The sequence below is a fragment of the Entelurus aequoreus genome, linkage group LG19 (genome assembly GCF_033978785.1).
Source record: "Entelurus aequoreus isolate RoL-2023_Sb linkage group LG19, RoL_Eaeq_v1.1, whole genome shotgun sequence".
Lineage (NCBI taxonomy): Eukaryota > Metazoa > Chordata > Actinopteri > Syngnathiformes > Syngnathidae > Entelurus > Entelurus aequoreus.
In genome coordinates, this window is record NC_084749.1 from 41,491,982 (window position 1) to 41,512,915 (window position 20,934).

At 39.0% G+C, this 20,934-nt stretch overlaps 1 protein-coding gene across 1 annotated transcript in view; it reads right to left on the reverse strand.

The window, feature by feature from the left end:
* Positions 1-20,934, reverse strand: part of LOC133635372 (BMP/retinoic acid-inducible neural-specific protein 3-like) — a 233,990-nt gene that overhangs the window by 28,479 nt on the left and 184,577 nt on the right. The window contains exon 5 of the mRNA XM_062028512.1: positions 6,844-6,949. Coding sequence (XP_061884496.1) covers positions 6,844-6,949 — 106 coding nt within the window. The remainder of the gene's footprint in view (positions 1-6,843; positions 6,950-20,934) is intronic.

Here is a 20,934-nt window from a genome sequence, read left to right on the forward strand (position 1 = left end):
ATTTTCGCCGGGTCAAACTCGTTTCGCAAAATATTTAGCATATGGCTAGAACTTCCACCGGGTCAAATTCGTTACGTCACGAGTGACGCTTCTGTCCTCATTTTCAAAATGGAGGAAGCTGCTTTCATTAGTTTGCAATCGCACAAAGGAAAAAAGATGAAGAGCTACCGGTATTCAGTAGGATTTAAGGTCCAAGCTATTGAATACCGGTACAGTATGCTAAAAAGAACAGTAAGCAGCTATGTTTTATTAATATAACGTAGCTGCGTGTGTCAAATACTGTATGAGTCATGAAATTACTCCCGCCTCCTGGTGGTAGAGGGCGCTGCCGCGCTAGTGATCCTTCCGGTATTGCAGAAGAAGTGAACACACGCAGCAAGACATTTTTTTTTTTTTCCTCTGCCTGAACTTTTAACAAGGAGGATTACATACCGCTATCTAAAATAAAACAGTTTTCTAAACTGGACTTTCAATCGAAGCAGGAGGTAATAATTAAAGGAATATCTCCATCGAGACAGAGAGACTTTTAAAACGGAAGAAAGAAAATAAGGAAGACTTCTATAAACAAGTTATCGATGCTTTTGGTCAGAAGGAGCTGCAAATGGACTCCATTTATAAGTACAGGTAGGACCATAATAACGTTTTTTTTTAATTAAATGTGCTTTTCATGATGGTATGCTTACATCACACTCAAAGCGCACGCCTAAATTTACCGCATTCCTTTTGGTAAACGCCGGAGTGAGAAGAGGTTTTAAAATAATTACCGCATGCACGGCCATCCCGCCGGTTTCCGGTAAACGCCGGAGTGACAGGAGGTTTTAAATTAATTAGCGCCCCTGCGGCTATTCAAGGAAATACGGTATGTTTATTTTAATGTATAATTCCATGGCTGGATGTAAAAAGGAGTCAGAAAAAATACAAATAAAAATACAATTAATTTTAATGTTTTTAGCAAAATATAGTAAAAATGTATTTAGTTTTTTTTTTTTTTTAATTAATAAATATATTTATTTTTAGGTATGATAAACATAATAATACAATTTATCGCTAGTCTGGATGATTTAGTTCTTGTCACCCTGTTGTCCTCCCGTCTCTTCCCCAAGGATGGCTCCATGAGCTGGGCAAATGCCTGGAGATGCCCTACGCCAGGGGGGTGTCCAAACTTTTTCCACTGAAGGCCGCACACGGGAAAATTAAAGCATGCGGGGGCCAATTTGATATTTTTCATTTTCAAAACCATAACCAAATATATGGATTTTTTATTTTGTTTTAACTTTAGGGCTCCCGGGGACCATAATTTGTTAAAAAAAAGTTACATTATTATTTTTTAAATTTATTTAACGCTTACAGTAAATCTCTACAGTATATCAACTTCAGGTTGATATTAAGTTAAAAAAAAAAAAGCCTTTCCTGTCAAATACCTAATAAAACTGAAATATGCAGTATTTCCCCCACTGCCAAAAACATTCAGAAAGCAATGTTTGATGTGAAGTAATTAGAGCCTTAAAAAGATCAATAATGCAGGACACCATTGATTTTAATTTATTATTATTTTTGAATAATCACAGTGAAAAGATTAATAAAATCCCATTAAATATATTTGGGATCCAAAAGGTGACCCACTCATAAAGTGATACATTAGTTGTTTTTACTTTCAACACTTACGTTACGAGATCAACCTCAGATATATCTGTCGATTTTACGTTTGAACTATTATTTTGTTTGTTTTATGCTCTTTTGTCAAAGAAAACGTTGATATTTGTATATGGCAACCACACAATATATGCAATATTTTCCACATAAAACATTTTAAAGTGAAATATTTTAAATAATTGGAGCCTTGAATAGGTCATTATAACATTGATTTTTTCGGGATTTTCTTTTCAGGTGCTGAATTTCGGGAGTCTACTGGAAAATGAGGGAGGGTTGGCAAGTATGTGTTGACTAGACCTAGGAATCATTAACACTGCAGTTCCCATATCCTATTATTACATTGGTGCTGGTCTTAGAATTTGACCAATTAATTCTACCAGAATTTCTACCAAAAAAAACCCCCAAAACAACAGCCCGCTTAAGTGACACTAAAAATTAAGGTTCAAAACAAGAACTCATGAGCCCTAAAAAGAAATTTAGAAAAAACTACACATGAGCACTCCAAGATGATCCAACTATTGTTTTTAAATGGTGGGGTTTTATTGCCTTTTGACAAATTTTGTCTGATCAGTGTCAGAGCCGGCAGTAAGTCGAACACGTTTCCAGAGAGGGTTGGACTCCGCCAAGGCTGCCCTTTGTCACCGATTCTGTTCATAACTTTTATGGACAGAATTTCTAGGCGCAGTCAAGGCGTTGAGGGGATCCGGTTTGGTGGCTGCAGGATTAGGTCTCTGCTTTTTTGCAGATGATGTGGTCCTGATGGCTTCATCCGGCCAGGATCTTCAGCTCTCACTGGATCGGTTCGCAGCCGAGTGTGAAGCGACTGGGATGAGAATCAGCACCTCCAAGTCCGTGTCCATGGTTCTCGCCTTGAAAAGGGTGGAGTGTCATCTCCGGGTTAGGAGTGGAGGAGTTCAAGTACCTCGGAGTCTTGTTCATGAGTGGGGGAAGAGTGGATCGTGAGATCGACAGGCGGATCGGTGCGGCATCCTCAGTAATGCGGACGCTGTATCGATCCGTTGGGGTGAAGAAGGAGCTGAGCCGGAAGGCAAAGCTCTCAATTTACCGGTCGATCTACGTTCCCATCCTCACCTATGGTCATGAGCTTTGGGTTATGACCGAAAGGACAAGATCACGGGTACAAGCGGCCGAAATGGGTTATGCTCTCCCTTGGAGATAGGGTGAGAAGCTCTGTCATCCGGGAGGAGCTCAAACTAAAGCCGCTGCCCCTCCACATCGAGAGGAGCCAGATGAGGTGGTTCGGGCATCTGGTCAGGATGCCGCCCGAACGCCTCCCTAGGGAGGTGTTTAGGGCACGTCCGACCGGTAGGAGGCCACAGGGAAGACCCAGGACACGTTGGGTAGACTATGTCTTCCGACTGGCCTGGGAACGCCTCGGGATCTGGACGAAGTGGCTGGGGAGAGGAAAATCTGGGCTTCCCTGCTTAGGGTGCTGCCCCCGCGACCCGACCTATGATAAGTGGAAGAAGATGGATGGAAATAATTTTGTCCATTTTGCTAACTTATTGTATGAGTCCCAAAAAAACAACAGACCAACTGACCAAAAAAAAAACTATTTGCGAGGATTATATTTATGAAGCTTACATGTAAGTAAGGCTCCACAAAGCAGGCTTTCAACCCCAGCAAGTTGTAATTGTGTTAAGACCGGAGGAGAAGAGTTACCTCTTGTTCCCGTCTACCCCAATTCCTACCTCTGTCGTCTGCTCCTTTTTTGTCAGCTCCTCCTTTGCCAATGTTAATGTACCGGTAAGTGGATTTTACTTTTTAAATTGTTTATTATTGAAGCAATGGTTGTTGAAGTTAAGGATTTGTGTGATTTATGATTGTTTGTGAGGGCACCAAAGGGACTTCTGTGTGTGTGTGTGTGTATTGGCAGAGAAGCGCATACTGTTGTTGTTGTTTTGGCTTGTTAATATATTTTTGTAATAATTATGTATATATCATCACACAACTCTTATGCTTAAGGGCCGTTGCTATAGTTATTATCAATTGTGCTGAAGTGGTATTTTTCTTTGTCTGTGCAAAGCTGGCAATCCAAAATATTGCAAGCCAGTCTCATATCAGTGTCTGTGTCCAGGAACAGCCTGCTGACTGCCAACGCCAAACACCGCCGTGACGCAGACGGAGCAGAGACAAGGCGATATCACCAGTGTCAACACATTTGCATTTCTTGTATAATCATATATTGTGTCTAACTGGAGCTGTCTAGATGACCCCCTTCCCTCGACAGCTTCAATGATGTAACCAGGGACCTCCCAAATAAATAGAGGAAGCACGTAGGCTGGACTTTAGAGCGAAGTTTGGATCTGTAACTAGAGTACAGCCCAAATAACATCTCTCCTCAATTGACTAAAATTGAACTCTGTCTCTGCATGATTCCTTGCTTCTCGTCTGTTTAATAGATGTCATCAGTGTTTGAACCTGACATATACAGCACATGATTCCATCGCCCCCTTATGTTTGTTAGATATTCAGTCCTGTATAGCACATTATATTCTGTTCAAAGTTTCATAAAAATATGGACTTTTGAACCCATCACTCATATTTTTATTGTTCCAAATGGAGAAATTTGTTTCACTATACGAAGACTTACAAACCATGTTCAACAAGGAACTAAGTATGTATATACAGTCGCGATCAAAAGTTTACATACACTTGAGTTTGAGTTTGAGTTTGAGTTTATTTCGAACATGCAAGCATACAACATGATACATCACAATTTCCAGTTTCTTTTCAACATGTTCGAAAAGGAGTAGGAAGAAGCAGAGCTTATTTAATCCTACCCCTTTTCTTCACATAACAGTTGCAAAACTTTTTGTTCACTTCCTGTTCACAATTTTTTCACAATAAACTCCATAAGTAATCACAATAAAAATAAATAAATAAATAATAGTAAGAATTTAATAATAATAATTGGTGAAGTAAGTCATATTTCATATGATGAGATAAATAAGATTACTTTAAGAATGAATGAACTTGTAAAGAACATAATGTCATGGCTGTCTTGAGTTTCCAATCATTTCTACAACTCTTATTTTTTTGTGATAGAGTGATTGGAGCACATACTTGTTGGTCACAAAAAACATTCATGAAGTTTGGTTCTTTTATGAATTTATTATGGGTCTACTGAAAATGTGAGCAAATCTGCTGGGTCAAAAGTATACATACAGCACTGTTAATATTTGGTTACATGTCCCTTGGCAAGTTTCACTGCAATAAGGCACTTTTGGTAGCCATCCACAAGCTTCTGTTTGAATTTTTGACCTCTCCTCTTGACAAAATTGGCACAGTTCAGCTAAATGTGTTGGTTTTCTGACATGGACTTGTTTCTTCAGCATTGTCCACACGATTATCCAGTGTTGTGGTACTTCAATTAACTGGAATCCAGTGTGCTGTGGGGCCCTATTGTAGTGAATCACACCTGAGCCATCATAAATCAATCACGTCTTTATTGGACAGAAAAGTAAACAATGTGACAAAGAACATTTGACAACAATCAATCTAGGGATCTAGATATCTGGTCAGGACACTCATCACTCTTTTGCCTTCACCTTCATTGTCGATTCGTTTTTGGTGACTTTATATACTCTGGATCTAGACGTTGCGTAGTCTGCTTTGCCAGTCCAAAAGAATTCACAGTTTTCCGTAATCTTCACTCGACGGCCAGGTAATACAAAGCACACGCTACCTTTTTTATCACATCCACGGTAGCCCGCATTCTAGTTGACTCTCCTTCGACAAACTGACAAAGTTTTTCGGTAAGTAGAATCACAGCTGACCTGGACATTGGAAAGATCTCTTGCCGTCTGAGAAGTGTTGTATCCCAAATAGCTGCAATCGCTTTCCCTTAAGGTATTCATGTGTGATTTCCACAAGCCTCTGTTCATGTAGAAGAATGAGAAACACGGGCATGTCTGGATGACTCGCCTCCATATTTCCAGTGGTTAGCTCCGAGTTACGAAACCGCTTTATTATGATGTCACTTCCTGTGTGGGGCGCGGTCTTCCTGGCGTCACTTCCTCTCCGAACTCAGTTTGTAGACGATCAATAAGTCCATACAAAGCTAAGAGCCGGAGATTCAAGAAATACACGGCGCACTTACCCGTGTAAAAATTTGTCCGAAGAAAGGAACCTTAAACGCTGGTTTAGTGCGGCTGAAACGGGGCTTAGGCTAAATAATTATTTGTTTTAGGGGTTATCCGGCTAGTGTAGACATAGCCTAAATGTGTAAAAGTGTTGTATGCACAGGGGATAGTTTCTCTCTTTCCATATCTGGAAGACCCATATTCCTGACCTGGATATGCAAGTAAAAGAGGCCCTGCAACATTGAACACATTATTTTCCTCAAAAATTATGGTTAGATATTCAGTCTGCATGTATTAATTACACAGGAACATTACTACGACCCTGAGAGTGGTTTGGGATACCTTGCATGGTAGTTGAAGACCCTTCAAAGAAAAACTGCTGATAAAAAAGGTGTCTTAGTTAAGGTGCCAAAAGTAAGTTTACTTATCAGTTATAATTGATATTGATGGATTTTAGAGGGAATACCTTCAATTATTGTCATTTAATAATCAGAGATGACAAGAAAGCCACAGATTTCTTCACAGTATTCCTGGACTGTCTACCAGGACTGGTAAAACATCTCCATTGGTTGAATCATTGAAATATTACTCACAGTCTTACTCATCACTCCTTTCTATCTACTCTACTTTTGCATTGCAAAATGAACAAGATTTCAGACTCCTGTTTGGTGAGGTTACTGCCAACACATTCTTGGAGAAGTTGCTCATTATCCTCAAAGAAAAAGTTGAGAAGGAAAGCCATGGACTGGTACCCACCACGGAGCTCTTGGAGATAATGTGCAATGCTAAGTCAACTGAAAACATTGAGTATGGTATGACTGTGACTGTTTCATAACCAGCAATGACAATTATATTATTTAAATGTATAGGTCAAATGTTAATGTTATGTTTGTTGATCTGTAGGCTGACGCAGTGACGTGCCCGAAATATTGACTATATTTTACTCAAATTTTGAGTGGGACCAAATGTTATCTGAAACAGAGTTAATATAAACTCTGTAAGAGTTAGTCCAACATACAGTTTTTTTTACTGTATATATATATATCATATATTTGTATTGTAAATGTCATTAAAGATAACTGACCTTGCAGTTGGACCTTGTTTTCAGGGCTCTGAACCAGTACAGAGCTAACAGAATCAAGGTTGTCATAGTTACTGCATCCAAGGGGACCCGTGCGAGTTTCTGTCACCTGGGCAACACAAAAGAAAAACATCAAGACAAAGTTTACCCAGCTTTCTATAAATTAACAAACAATTGAATGAATGCTTGCATACATAATTAAATATGTACATGTATGCTGGGTGAATCATGAATGTACATAAACAAAATGCAAATATATCAGTACAAACATTAGACAGAAGGAATCTCACAATAAATGGAGATTGGGTACCTCCACAAGCATACTGTATGTACGTGATATAAATACAGTAGCTATCAATTGTGTGTTCAATTAAATTACCAATGCAATAAATGGTAAACAGTGTAAAGTGGCAGTATTTATAGACCTAACGAAACCATTTGACACAATTAATCATAATATCTGAATCAAAAAGCTATTTGAAATCAGAGGATTGGTATTGGACTGTCAACAGTGTTAAACATATCTTGTGGTGTACCCCAGGGATCAATACTGGGACCAAAGTTGTTCAATCTCTATTCAAATGACATTTGTAAAGTTACAAAAGACATAAAGTGAGAATTATTTGCAAATGACCCAACTGTGTTTTGTTCAGGAAAGAACACACAGAAGCTGGTACAAATAATAACAGAATAAATGAACAAATTGAAAAGATGGTTTGACAAAAACAGACTATCCTTAAATCTCAGTAAAATGCTATTTGGAAACAGCAGGAGAAACAGCTAAACACAATTACAAATAGATGTAGTAGACATTGAAAGGATAAAATAAATAAGATTTTGGGGTGCAATAATAGCTGATAAAATGACCTGGATAGTTTCTCTCTTTCCATATCTGGAAGACCCATATTCCTGACCTGGATATGCAAGTAAAAGAGGCCACACATTATTTTCCTCAAAAATGATGATTAGATATTCAGTCTGCATGTATTAATTACACAGGAACATTACTACGACCCTGAGAGTGGTTTGGGATACCTTGCTTGGTGGTTGAAGACCCTTTAAAGAAAAACTGCTGATAAAAAAGGTGTCTTAGTTAAGGTGCCAAAAGTAAGTTTACTTATCAGTTATAATTGATATTGATGGATTTTAGAGGGAATACCTTCAATTATTGTCATTTAATGATCAGAGATGACAAGAACTATAAAATATACAACATAATTAATAATAAAAAACATTTTTTATAACGAATAAAGCCAAACTGGGTTCTAGACCAAAAATCACTCCATATACTGTATTGCTCTCTAGTATTACCATACCTAAGTTACTGTGTAGAAATTTGGGGAAATTACATTACATTCACTAATTGTGTTACACAAAAGATAAGTTAGAGTAATTCATAATGTTGGCTATAGAGAACATACAAACCCTTTATTTATTAGATCCAAAATATTGAAATTTAACAATTTCGTGCATTTGCACACAGCTGAAATGATGTACAAAGCAAACAATAACCTGCTACCCGAGAATGTACAACAATCAAAAGAGGATAGCTATAACCTTAGAGAAGAATCTAACTTAAAACGTGTGTATGCACGTACAGCACTTAAGACATTTAGTGTATCAGTATGTGGAGTTAAATTACGGATGTCGAACAATGTAATAATATGATCCAGTTTAAGAGGCTGTTTAAACTACAAGTGTTTACAAAGTGCACGGAAGAAGAATTATGACAGAACTTGAACATATTAAACTTATTAAAAACTTGTTAAAAAAAGACATCCATCTGATTAGGTGAATAATAATGAACTAAACTATTTACGAAAAATTGTTGTACTTAGAATTCATTGATGTAAACTGTGTACACATCTAGAACAGGAAGTGAACATAAGTGTTAGTAATATCTATGAAGTAGAAAAGGGGTATGATTAAATAGGCTTTGCTTCTTCCTACTCCTTTTTGGACATGTAAAGAAAAATGAAAATATGTAACATATTTAATGTATTTTGTTGTAACTGTATACATGTTTACCATAAACTTCAACCAACCAACCAATTTAGATCATTACAATGGTTCCTTGAGAGTGTAAAGCAAGTGTGAACAAGCTGATTTGCTCTGCATTTTAAAAAAAAGGCAATTCATATAATATCCCTTTTTTTTCTTAATGTCTGATTAAGGACGTTCCAGTTGACCTTTGGCAAAAACGAGCTTCAGCAAAGTATCTTCTTATAGTTAATTTGCGAGAGGAGAGCTCTGCCTTTTTGTCTCGCATGTGACATGGTGGAGAGCACCTAACTGATCCTCATTTTTCTTTCTTTGTGGTTGTGAGACAGCGTACTTTGTTCAGCCACTTGTCCTGATCACGCTTGTCGGGGGCCCAGTTGGTGTAAAATGACAGATGGATAAGGTGAAACAATGAGGGTCAGTCAATCTGTAACAATCACGAATGAGTCCCAGAGAAGAAAAAACCCAGCGCATTGCTTTCTAATCATCAAATCATGGTTCAAATTTGTAAATAAGAAAGCACAAAAAATAATCCGGGGCAGGACGTGTCTGCAATTCTTCTCCAATAATATTTCTATCGCATCATAAATCCCCTGCGTCCATCTTTATAAGTTTTAATGCTGACATGAATGTGCGGAAATGAGAGAAAGACTGGCATTCACACCATGTAAATATTGAAAAGATGTATGGTATTATTTGATAAGCCGTACGATACAGCGTATCATTCCGGCAAATCCTGCGACGCCACTGATGCCAAGCTGTAGCTTGTTGTTTCCTTGGTTCTGCCAGCTGTGTTGGAAGGGGGATCTGCTGTCTGGACAAAATCTCATACTTTATATCTACCTGCCCAGGCTATGTAGCTGATACTCTAGAGAGGATACTCTAGCGTCACTGAAAGGTGCCGGCAAAACTTGGAAAGTGAGTTACCGGTTATAAGCCCATCCGATTGGCGAAGGAAACAAGCGCCAGGGGCCATTTCTGTTGGTGGGAGGGACTACGTAGTCCCACTGAACAACTACCGCCCGCCTAAGCCATATGGTTGTTGTTCCGCCATGGTTTACCTGCTGAATTGGGTGCATGGAGAGTAAAAACCATCTTGAAGAATGAGCCAAAAAAAACCTGTTCCAGGCAAAACCAACACAAGAAAACAAAAGAAGATTCCAGCTCTTCGATTAGCAAGCTAGAACGTTAGGACTATGTGTCCTGGACTTTCTGCTGACCTGCAGAAGATCGACGACACAAGTAAGACTGCAATCATTGACAGGGGACTCTCCTGGTTAAACGTCAACATAGCCTCCCTCAAGGAGAACCGACTGGCTGACAGCGGCACCATCAGGGAAACAAGCTACTGGTCATTCTGGCAAAGCAAGCCTTCAGAGGAACCCTGGCAGCAAAGTAGTGGCTTCACAGGGAGAAACACACATTGAGCCCTCTTTGGCAGGCACTGAGAGGATCCTTTCCTTTCAGCTGTCCATGTCTACTAGAACGGTCACAATCCTCAGCATACGTGCCCCCGACGGAAGAGGACTAGTTTTTTGAGGCCCTGGATGAAGCTATATCTAAGATCCCAAGCACCTCCTCTGCAACTTTAAAGCAAGAGTAGGAGACATCCACGAGGCCTGGCCCACCTGCTTTGGTGCCTATGGACAGGAAAAATTTACAGCCAAAGTTTGGTAGAGCTCTGCTTCTTCCATGGGTTGTCTGTCACCAACAGCTATATTCCATGCAAGAAGACCCAACAGGTGTCCTGGAGACAAACGCACTCGCGCCACTGGTACCAGCTTGACCTGGTCATCCCCAGATGAAGGGACCTTGCTTGTGTCCTCATCACCCGCACCTACTAAAGTGCTGATTACGACACAGATCAATGAAACCCTCGCTGAGAGGATGCTAGCTGATGACACCACTGACTATAAGTGAGCCTGCCTATGGACAGTATACGATGCAGCCATGTCTGCCTATGGAAAGAAGGAGCGTAAGAATGCTAACTGGTTTGAGGCCCACTGGAAGGAGATGGCACCTGTAACTGGGGCAAAGGGGCAGGCACTACTGGCTTACAAGGCTGCACCCATCCCCCATACTCTTGCTGCACTGAAGGCTGCCAGGAAAGCATCCCAGCAAACTGCCCGCCATTGTGCCAACATCTGCAGCAGCCTCCAGACTGCAGCAGACTAGGGCATCAAGAGAGCAACAGGCCCAGCCCCCACAAAGGCTACTTCCCTCAAGTTCAAACTAGGTGAAGTGATCACTGACATGGAGAAGCAGCTCCAGCCCTTGGTAGAGCACTACTTTTACTTCTACTCCACGCAGAAAGTATCCACTGACTATGGCTTTGGTGCCATCCCAGACATGCCTGTGAGGAAGGAGATTAACTCACCACCCACAGAGGAGGAGCTCAGCAAAGTCATCGACTATCTTGCCAGTGGAAAAGTCCCGGGGAGTGACAGCAAACGTGCAGAAGTTCTGAAGATAGGAAAGCCTGCACTGCTCAAGCCCCTGCACAAACTCCTCTGCTGATGCCGGGGGGAAAGACACATCCCTCAGGACATACGGGACGCCAAACCCAAATCCCCCTAGTCCTGCAACAAGCTGGGATAAGCAGCATCTTTACCATCTTCATTGAGAGGCGCCTACACTGGCCATGTCAGAAGGATGGAACCCGGCGCAAATCCCAAAGGACCTCTGGTATGGTGAAGCAGTGGAAGGCAAACGACGACTGAGTGACCATGCTTCCATTTCAAATATGCCTGCAAAGACATGAAGCAATGCAGCTTCGACATCGCTTCATGGTAGTGCCTTGCTGCTGACCTAAATTCTGGGGTTCAACGTTGAGGAGCGGTGTCTAGACAAAGGAGCACCAGCCACAACAACCAACATCCTACATCTGTACCAAGTGCACCAAAAACTGCCACTCGCCGGTTGGGCTCTTCAGCCACTCTTACAGGTGCCAATGAGACCCGACACGGAGCTACTCCATCGTCTCATGTAGGCGGACAGATGCCGACGATAGCGTATTGCAAAACATTAATGAGCAGAGCATTCAATTTCTGGTTTTCATTTCAGTTTCTATTATAGTATAGATATATTATTACTAATACATGCTCTAACATCATTGGCCTAATGTTGCATAGCACAAACTAAATTAAATCATCCAAATGTTTAGGCTTAACGTGGTTTGAACATCAGTTCCTCTTGGATTTTTTATGTGAGTGTCGCAGCCTAAAATGCCTGATTTTGCAGCAGCTTACGTCAGCTAAAGTTACGGCCAAGGTTGCGATGTTTTAAAGCACTTTCTTTTCTAATAACTTTGTATCAGCTTGTGATTTAACACATTTGTTATCAATGTTCGGAATGTTTTATGTAACTTCAACCCCAAACAGCAGAGGATTTCAGCAAATCTAACAAAACATGCTCATATTAAATTGAAATGCAGATCACATTTTTGAACATTGACAGCAATTTACCAGTACCCTGAAGATTGTGTGGGCCTTTCATGTGATGTGGAAGTTTCTCCCAAAAATGTCCTCTGTGTAATTATGATAGGGAAATTTGTTTCAAAATAAGTAATTAATGAAGGATATACTGATATGATTTGGTCCATAATATTTTTTCTTAATATTCTTTTTTTTTTTTACATCCGATCAGAGCTATTTTGGGATTGTTTGACTTGAATTTGCTTTTAAACACATCAAGTGTGTTATAGAGGTATGAATCTAGCTCAACAACTCAGGTATGGTTACTGGAGAAAAGGTCAGTACCACAGACACAGAGTGGGTGATGCAGGAACATCAGTGAATTTACATTTCACCAATATGTGACAGTGTATTAACCTGATTCTCGCCAGATCCTTGTAGTTTGCTGAGCTCCACACAAGGATCTGGGACTTCTCAAGAGGAGATGTATTTCAGAAGGCGGGGCCTTGTAAAAAAAAATCTTTGTATGTGATTGGATAAACCACTTGTCCGTTATCTTGAATGACGTGCTACTTCAACCACTCACATCAAAATCAAGCCGTGACGCTGATGAGAGCGACTCTGGGAAATCCAAAACAGAACAGCCGACATATTGGATAACGACAGAGCGAAAAGTTAGATAATTTTTACGGAAACAACGCAGCAATGTCAGTAGACGATCGATGTCGCAAACAGTCGCTTCGGCGCTACGTCACTTCTATGAAATCCCGCCCGGCGATCCTGATTGGTTCATTATTTTTTACTATCTTGAAGGAGTTTGCATTGCCTTCGAGCCCAGATCCTCGTGTGGCGCTCAGCGAACTACAAGGATCTGGCGAGAGTCAGGTTAACAGTGTACACCATATTTCTATGACAAGGGGTCCCTTACCGGTCTACACAAACTGTAATGGTAATGCTTTGGTCATCATTTTGCTTTACTAACTCATCTTCAAGCCACTTTCTGACTGTCTCTCAATAGCAAACTGTTTTGGGGGCTGTCTTTTCAGATTTAAAAGACCACCCTCCATGCCGCATGCCCTCCCGCTGACTTGGACTGCTTCCCCACTCCCTAAGACCTTTTTGTAGTTTTTGAGGTACACTTCTCGTGGGATACTGAAAAATCCAATGAACTAGAGGATTATAGCATCCAACCGTAGAGCCAGAGTCTGACCCGGAGCGAGAGGAAGGCGAACAAGAAGAAACTTTATAACAGAGGCTTGAAATAAACACATCTCAAAGGTTTGTTTGTGAACTTTGTCTTTCAGTGCCATACATATACTCACTAAGTGGTATTATTATGTCTGCCTCCCTAGTTGAATGGACTATGTACATCCATGCAACAATATAGAATTATAAGTTGCCTGTTTATCTCTGTAAATCACCATGTAGTCTGGTTAGCAAAAGAGCTATATACCAACATATTATTACAAATTGTCAATCTATTGTCATTTCTTCTTAAGCCAAATGTTCAGTAACTTTTGGTTCCTAGAACCTCTGGTTCCTGGGTGTATAGGTTCTTGTAGAAGTGTGTGGTTTGTGTTTCTACTGCATTACACAGTTCAGGGTAGTTTATACAAATCAGGCTGATGACGTATGGAGGAGTAGTTTACTAAATTTCTGTACTGACACCATGTCAGGAAACACAATATTAGGTCACAGTTCTTTGACTAAAATGTAAGTAATTGAAATACAAAGCAATCATATACAAAACGATATGATTTAAAAAATAATGTGTACTGAATTGTTTATCAAGTTAGGCTTTTGACCGCAATGTCCAACAGTCAGAAAGTCGTCCTCTCAGTAAATTATGAATTAATGAGGGTCAGGCGATTCCTTTTGGTCCATTTCAGCTGTAAATAACAATATATAAATGATAAATGTCAGTGTTTATCTCATGCTGACAACACAAACTTTAGTGATAGATTGTTAGCATTAGCATTCTGTTCACTCTGGTTGAGGCTAATAACTACGCAAATGGAGTGTCGCTGACTACTTTTACAGCATGTAACAAAGTAAATGGTTAATATTTGATCTTATTTACCTTCGTTCCACTCGTGTGCTGCCTCCTTTCTTTCCAAATTTATCCAACAAAGTCAGAGTCGGAAGCAGCTGAGGTCTCTGCTTCGAGTCCGGCTTCATACTCCTCCGTAAATACGTTTAAAAGAGTCCGTCCACTTCTCGTAGCTTCGCGTAACGAAATAAAGTTTGTAAAAAATAATAAACAACAATAAACTGCAAATAGTTTAAAGACTACGGCTCAGTAAAAACACTCCAAAATAGTTCCACTCAGTAGCGTTCTTCAGATGCCCCACAAAAGTTCCTGCATTTCGGAAGGTTCTTTCGTTCTTCTTTCTCTCCGTTGTCATGTTTATTGTAATATAAATACACAACAAATAAGAAATACACAACTCACCGCAATGACGGTCGTGTGTTTGAAAAATACGTTTTAAGAACGCCCTGCTGTGTTCAATCAATCAGTTTTCGACAGCACAGTCCGCCTCCGATAAGGTTCCTGGTCGCTTGGAAAAGTCCCACCGAGCTAGGAGGAACTCCGAAAGGTTCCTGAAAAACTAAATCTACCCGGGTAGTTTTTTGGGGGAAACACAGGGGGAACTTTATTTACTAGGTAGTAAGTAGGAAAGTTTCTGGAAAACGTTTCTTCGGTGGAAAATGGCCTAATGAGCCCTGACACAGGGCAAATACTTTAAACAAGGCTACTCCATCGTCTCATGTAGACGGAAAGACGTCGACGATAACATATTGTAAAACGTTAATGAGCAGAGTTTCATTGCACCAAATTAGTCTGATTTCCCAAATAATTTGGTTAAATTCACACCTACGTGTGAAGTCCCAGTTTTTGGGCTTTATTGACCTATCATGACTGTTGGCTATACTTAGTATGCCTCTCGTACACTAGGGGGCGACTGTGGTCATTTCAGCTTGTTTATGTCACGACGTGGTTACTGCGAGGTTTGTTCTCCCGGGATGCAAACGGACTATTCCGGACAAGGCTTGCAGGTAGTAACATATTTATTAATCTAACTGCAAAATAACAGGCAGACAACAAAGGCCAGCGTGCCTATCGCACACGGAAGCTAAGGTGAAAACTTAGCGCAGGAAACATGGAACTATGGACAAGGCAAAAACTCTCTAACTGTGGCATGAAATAAACAAGACTTACAGAGGGTTGCGTGAAGTAAACAAACAGCATGAACTATGGTATTGCATGAAACAAGCAACTAGCATAACGATGGAATCAGACATGAAACGAGCCATGACGCCAGGCCGACTGACTGGCAAAGGCGGTTTAAATAGTCTCTTGATTAGAGCCAGGTGAGCGTCCGAACACCAGCGGCAGGTGAAAATCATACGCAACCATGGCAACCAAAACAAACAAGAGTGCACAAAAAACAGGAACTATGGAGTTAAACTAACAGAACATAACGAAAACATGATCCGGACCACGGATCATGACAGTTTAGCTATGTGGGAAAGTAAACAAAAGAAGACAATGCTACATGCGAATGAGCTAACGCTAGTAGCTTTCAAGTTATGGTCCTAAACGATAATAACAACTTTTGACTGCTATTTGGTGTTGTTGGTAATGTTCAATGAATGAAGTTGATGCTGTCTTAAACTCATGTGATCTACAGCTATTAATTATTGATGTCTATTGACGAAACATACACTTATTGTTTGTACTTATTATTTGTAAAAAGTTGTATTGTCAAAATATGGCCGTTTAGAAGCTTCTCTCCACCAGGGGCCTCTCTCCACCAGGGGTGTGACGTTCATATGTTGTCAATATTTAGTGTTTTATTGTTCATAGTTAATATTGTAAATCCCACATTCTTTATTTTCATGTGCATTCTGGGTGTCTCATTCGTAAAAAAATTAAAAATTCCATTCCGTTTTTTTAAGGTGGTCTGTCGTAAAGTTTTCAGCATTTAATCATCATATTATATATATATATATATATATATATATATATATATATATACAGTATATATATATATATATATATATACAGTATATATATATATATATATATATATATATATATATATATATATATATATATATATATGTATATATATATATATATGTATATACATATATATATATATATATATATATATATATATATATATATATATATATATATATATATATATATATATACGGTATATATGTATATATATATATACATATATATATATATATATATATATATATATATATATATATATATATATATATATATATATATATATATATATATATATATATATATATATATATATATATATATATATATATATATATTCGCTTTGCATAATAGTGTTTTAACTCGCACTTACAGATGTAGAGACGAACTGGAGTTACTGACAGTGGTTTTCTAAAGTATTCCTGGTGATTGGTCAGACCAGACCATGCTCAAGCACATGGCTATTTTGAATATGATTTGCATATGTATAAGGGGTTGTGGTGTGGGCGCCCGGCCATCCCCACATCTGCGGCGGATTCCGTGTAGATTGCATCTAACAAAGAAATGTGCTTGGATTTATGTGTGCAAACGCTTTAACACATTTGAATTTTTACTTGCATACGGCATTTTCTAGATCCATTTACAGTAGGAAAGCCACACACAATGTGTCTGGGGGCCGGTATATCTATCTATCCATCCATCTATATATATATATATATATATATATATATATATATCTATCTATCTATCTATCTATCTATCTATCTATCTATCTATCTATCTATCTATCTATCTATCTATCTATCTATCTATCTATCTATCTATATATATATATATATATATATATATATATATATATATATATATATATATATATATTTATAAATATATATATATATATATATATATTTATAAATATATATATATATATATATATATATATATATATATATATATATATATATATATATATAGATGGATAGATAGATATACCGGCCCCCAGACACATTGTGTGTGGCTTTCCTACTGTAAATGGATCTAGAAAATGCCGTATGCAAGTAAAAATTCAAATGTGTTAAAGCGTTTGCACACATAAATCCAAGCACATTTCTTTGTTGGATGCAATCTACACGGAATCCGCCGCAGATGTGGGGATGGCCGGGCGCCCACACCACAACCCCTTATACATATGCAAATCATATTCAAAATAGCCATGTGCTTGAGCATGGTCTGGTCTGACCAATCACCAGGAATACTTCAGAAAACCACTGTCAGTAACTCCAGTTCGTCTCTACATCTGTAAGTGCGAGTTAAAACACTATTATGCAAAGCGAAAGCCATTTATCAACAACACCCAGAAACGCTGCCGGCTTCGCTGGGCCCGAGATCATCTAAGATGGACTGATGCAAAGTGGAAGAGTGTTCTGTGGTCTGACGAGTCCACATTTCAAATTGTTTTTGGAAACTGTGGACGTCGTGTCCTCCGGACCAAAGAGGAAAAGAACCATCCGGATTGTTATAGGCGCAAAGTTGAAAAGCCAGCATCTGTGATGGTATGGGGGTGTATTAGTGCCCAAGACATGGGTAACTTACACATCTGTGAAGGCACCATTAATGCTGAAAGGTACATACATGTTTTGGAGCAACATATGTTGCCATCCAAGCAACGTTATCATGGACGCCCCTGCTTATTTCATCAAGACAATGCCAAGCCACGTGTTACAACAGCGTGGCTTCATAGTAAAAGAGTGCAGGTACTAGACTGGCCTTCAGAACTGTCTCCCATTGAAAATGTGTGGCGCAATATGAAGCCTAAAATACCACAACAGAGGCCCGGACTGTTGAGCAACTTAAGCTGTACATCAAGCAAGAATGGGAAATAATTCCACCAGACAAGCTTCAAAAATTGGTCTCCTCAGTTCCCAAATGTTTATTGAGTGTTGTTAAAAGGAAAGGCCATGTAACACAGTGGTGAACATGCCCCTGTGCCAACTTTTTTGCAATGTGTTGCTGCCCTTCAATTCTAAGTCAATGATTATTAATGAAAATTAAGTTTTTTAGTTTAAACATTAAATATCTTGTCTTTGCAGTCTATTCAATTGAATATAAGTTGAAAAGGATTTGCAAATCATTGTGTTCTGTTTTTATTTACAAAATTACACAACATGCCAAATTCACTGGTTTTGGGTTTTGTAGATACTGACATCGGCATTAAATGTAGGTTTTGGGAAAATCCTTCTGCATATTGTCAAAGGTTGGAACATTGCGGGGATATATACAGTATACTCGCCTTTCTTCATACTTCCTCTAAATGATCCGTTTGCAATTTGCACAACCTGTGACGTCAACGGTTGGGAAAAACGTCACCATTTTTACCATACATGGTAAAAATGCACCCAGAGTGCATTGCGCGCCATTGTAGTCCGCGCAGTAGTCAACAAGCTCCTTCTTTTTGTTTATCGTCTTGTTGTGGGGCAGACTGTCTCGTACATGGACATGCATACTTCGCTGTAGCCATTTCTAATACACAGTAGCGTTGAGCTCTTACTTATATCCGTCAATAGACTCGATATGGAAGCTCTAAAAACTACAACAAAGTGGGGGCAGAAGACGCAGTCGAAGGAAAGGCAGTAAAGAAAACACCCCACAAATCATTGCATCCTAAAGAGATGGACAGAAAGCAGCTCGAAAACAGTCTGCAAAACATAATCTCTGCAAATGTTTGACCAAAGAACCACCATGACATGTTATGTAGACCCCAAAGAAGTGTTTTAAATTCAGGAAAAAAATCATAATATAACCCCTATAACACAGATTTGCATCGCATGTGGCATCTTTGGATGTGAATCTGTGTTATAGGGGTTATATTATGACTTTTTTTCCCAAAGATACCACATACGATGCAGAAATCCGCATTCGTATCGCCACAGCAACAGCAGCTGTGACCAAACTAAGCAAAATATCAACTTCAAGACAAAGTTCAAACTTTACAAATCCCTACACAGCAAAAACTGAAATCTAAGTAAGATGAAATACCTCAAATAAAGGTGATATTAGCTTTTTTTCGGTCTGATAGGATCATTCTTCTCACTAAGCAGATTTTATGTTAGAGTGTTTTACTTGTTTTAAGGGTTTTGGTCCTAAATGATCTCAGTAAGATATTACAACTTGTTGCTGAGATTTTATGACCTATATTGAGTAGAACATGCTTGAAACTAGAACAGTGGTTCTTAACCTTGTTGGAGGTACCGAACCCCACCAGTTTCATTTGCGCATTCACCGAACCCTTCTTTAGTGAAAAATAAAATGTTTTTTTTTCAAATTCAAGACAAAGTTATATGTTTTTGGTAACACTTTAGTATGGGGAACATATTCTAAGTAACAAAGACTTAATTTAGAGTTATTTGGACACTAGGGGAACATATTCTAAGTAATAAAGACTTAATTTAGAGTTATTTGGTTAGGGTTAGGGTCAGGGTTAGAGGGTTAGGGTTATAAAAAGGCATTAATAAGTACTTAAAAATGACTAGTTAAGAGCCAATATGTTACTAATTTGCATGTTAATAAGCAACTAATTAATGGTGAATATGTTCCCCATACTAAAGTGTTACCACATTTTTTTACTGGTGCATAAAATGAACCGTGCATGAACATCACCTTGTTCAAACAACAAAACCAACACAGTGCATAAACTCACAACAAATTACACACCTGTAGTCAGCTGTTGCCGTATCCGTAATACGCCGATGGGGAGAAGTTTGTATTTACACGATGAGTCGGGTGTGTCTCGACCTCCGCCGAACCCCTAGGGTTCGATCGAACCCAGGTTAAGAACCACTGAACTAGAATATCGAATGGTACTCAAAGCGCTTTGACACTATTTCCACATTCACACACTGATGGGTTGCCCTAACCACAATCCATCAGGAGCAAGGATGAAGTGTCTTGCTCAAGGACACAACGGCCGTGACGAGGTTGGTAGAAGGTGGGGATTGAACCAGGAGCCCTCAGGTTGCTGGCAAAGCCACTCTCCCAACCCGCGGCACGCCGTCAACTGATGCAAAGCTGTGTCATCAACACTCACAAGTATAAAACTACTTTTTTAAAGTAATAATTTCTCACTTCAAGCATGACAAAAAAATCATGATGTCGAGTGTTTATCATTATGTCAAGATAATGGCACTAGCATTTACTTAATTTAAGAAAATTTTTCAACATATTGAGCAAAAAGTTCTCTTTTTTTCTACCAAGAAAAGTGTACTTGTTATTAGTGAGAATATACTTATTTTAAGGTATTTTTGGGTTCATTGAGGTTAGCTAATTTTACTTGTTTTGGAAAGTCTTGACAAGCTGAATTTTCTTGTTCTATTGGCAGATAATTTTGCTTACTTCAAACAAAATACCCCTAATTTATTTTTATTTTTTTCTTGTTTTTGAACACTGACTTTTTGCAGTGTAATAACATCAATATTACTGTGTGGATGCGAGACCTGGACACTCCTGGTAGAATCGGAACGAAAAATACAAGCCTTTGAAAACAAATGCCTCAGAAGAATAGTCAAGTTAACATACCACGAACACAAAACCAATGAGTATGTGCGAGGTGAAGTTGAAAGACTCCTTGGTCACCAAGAACCACTGCTCGCAACAGTC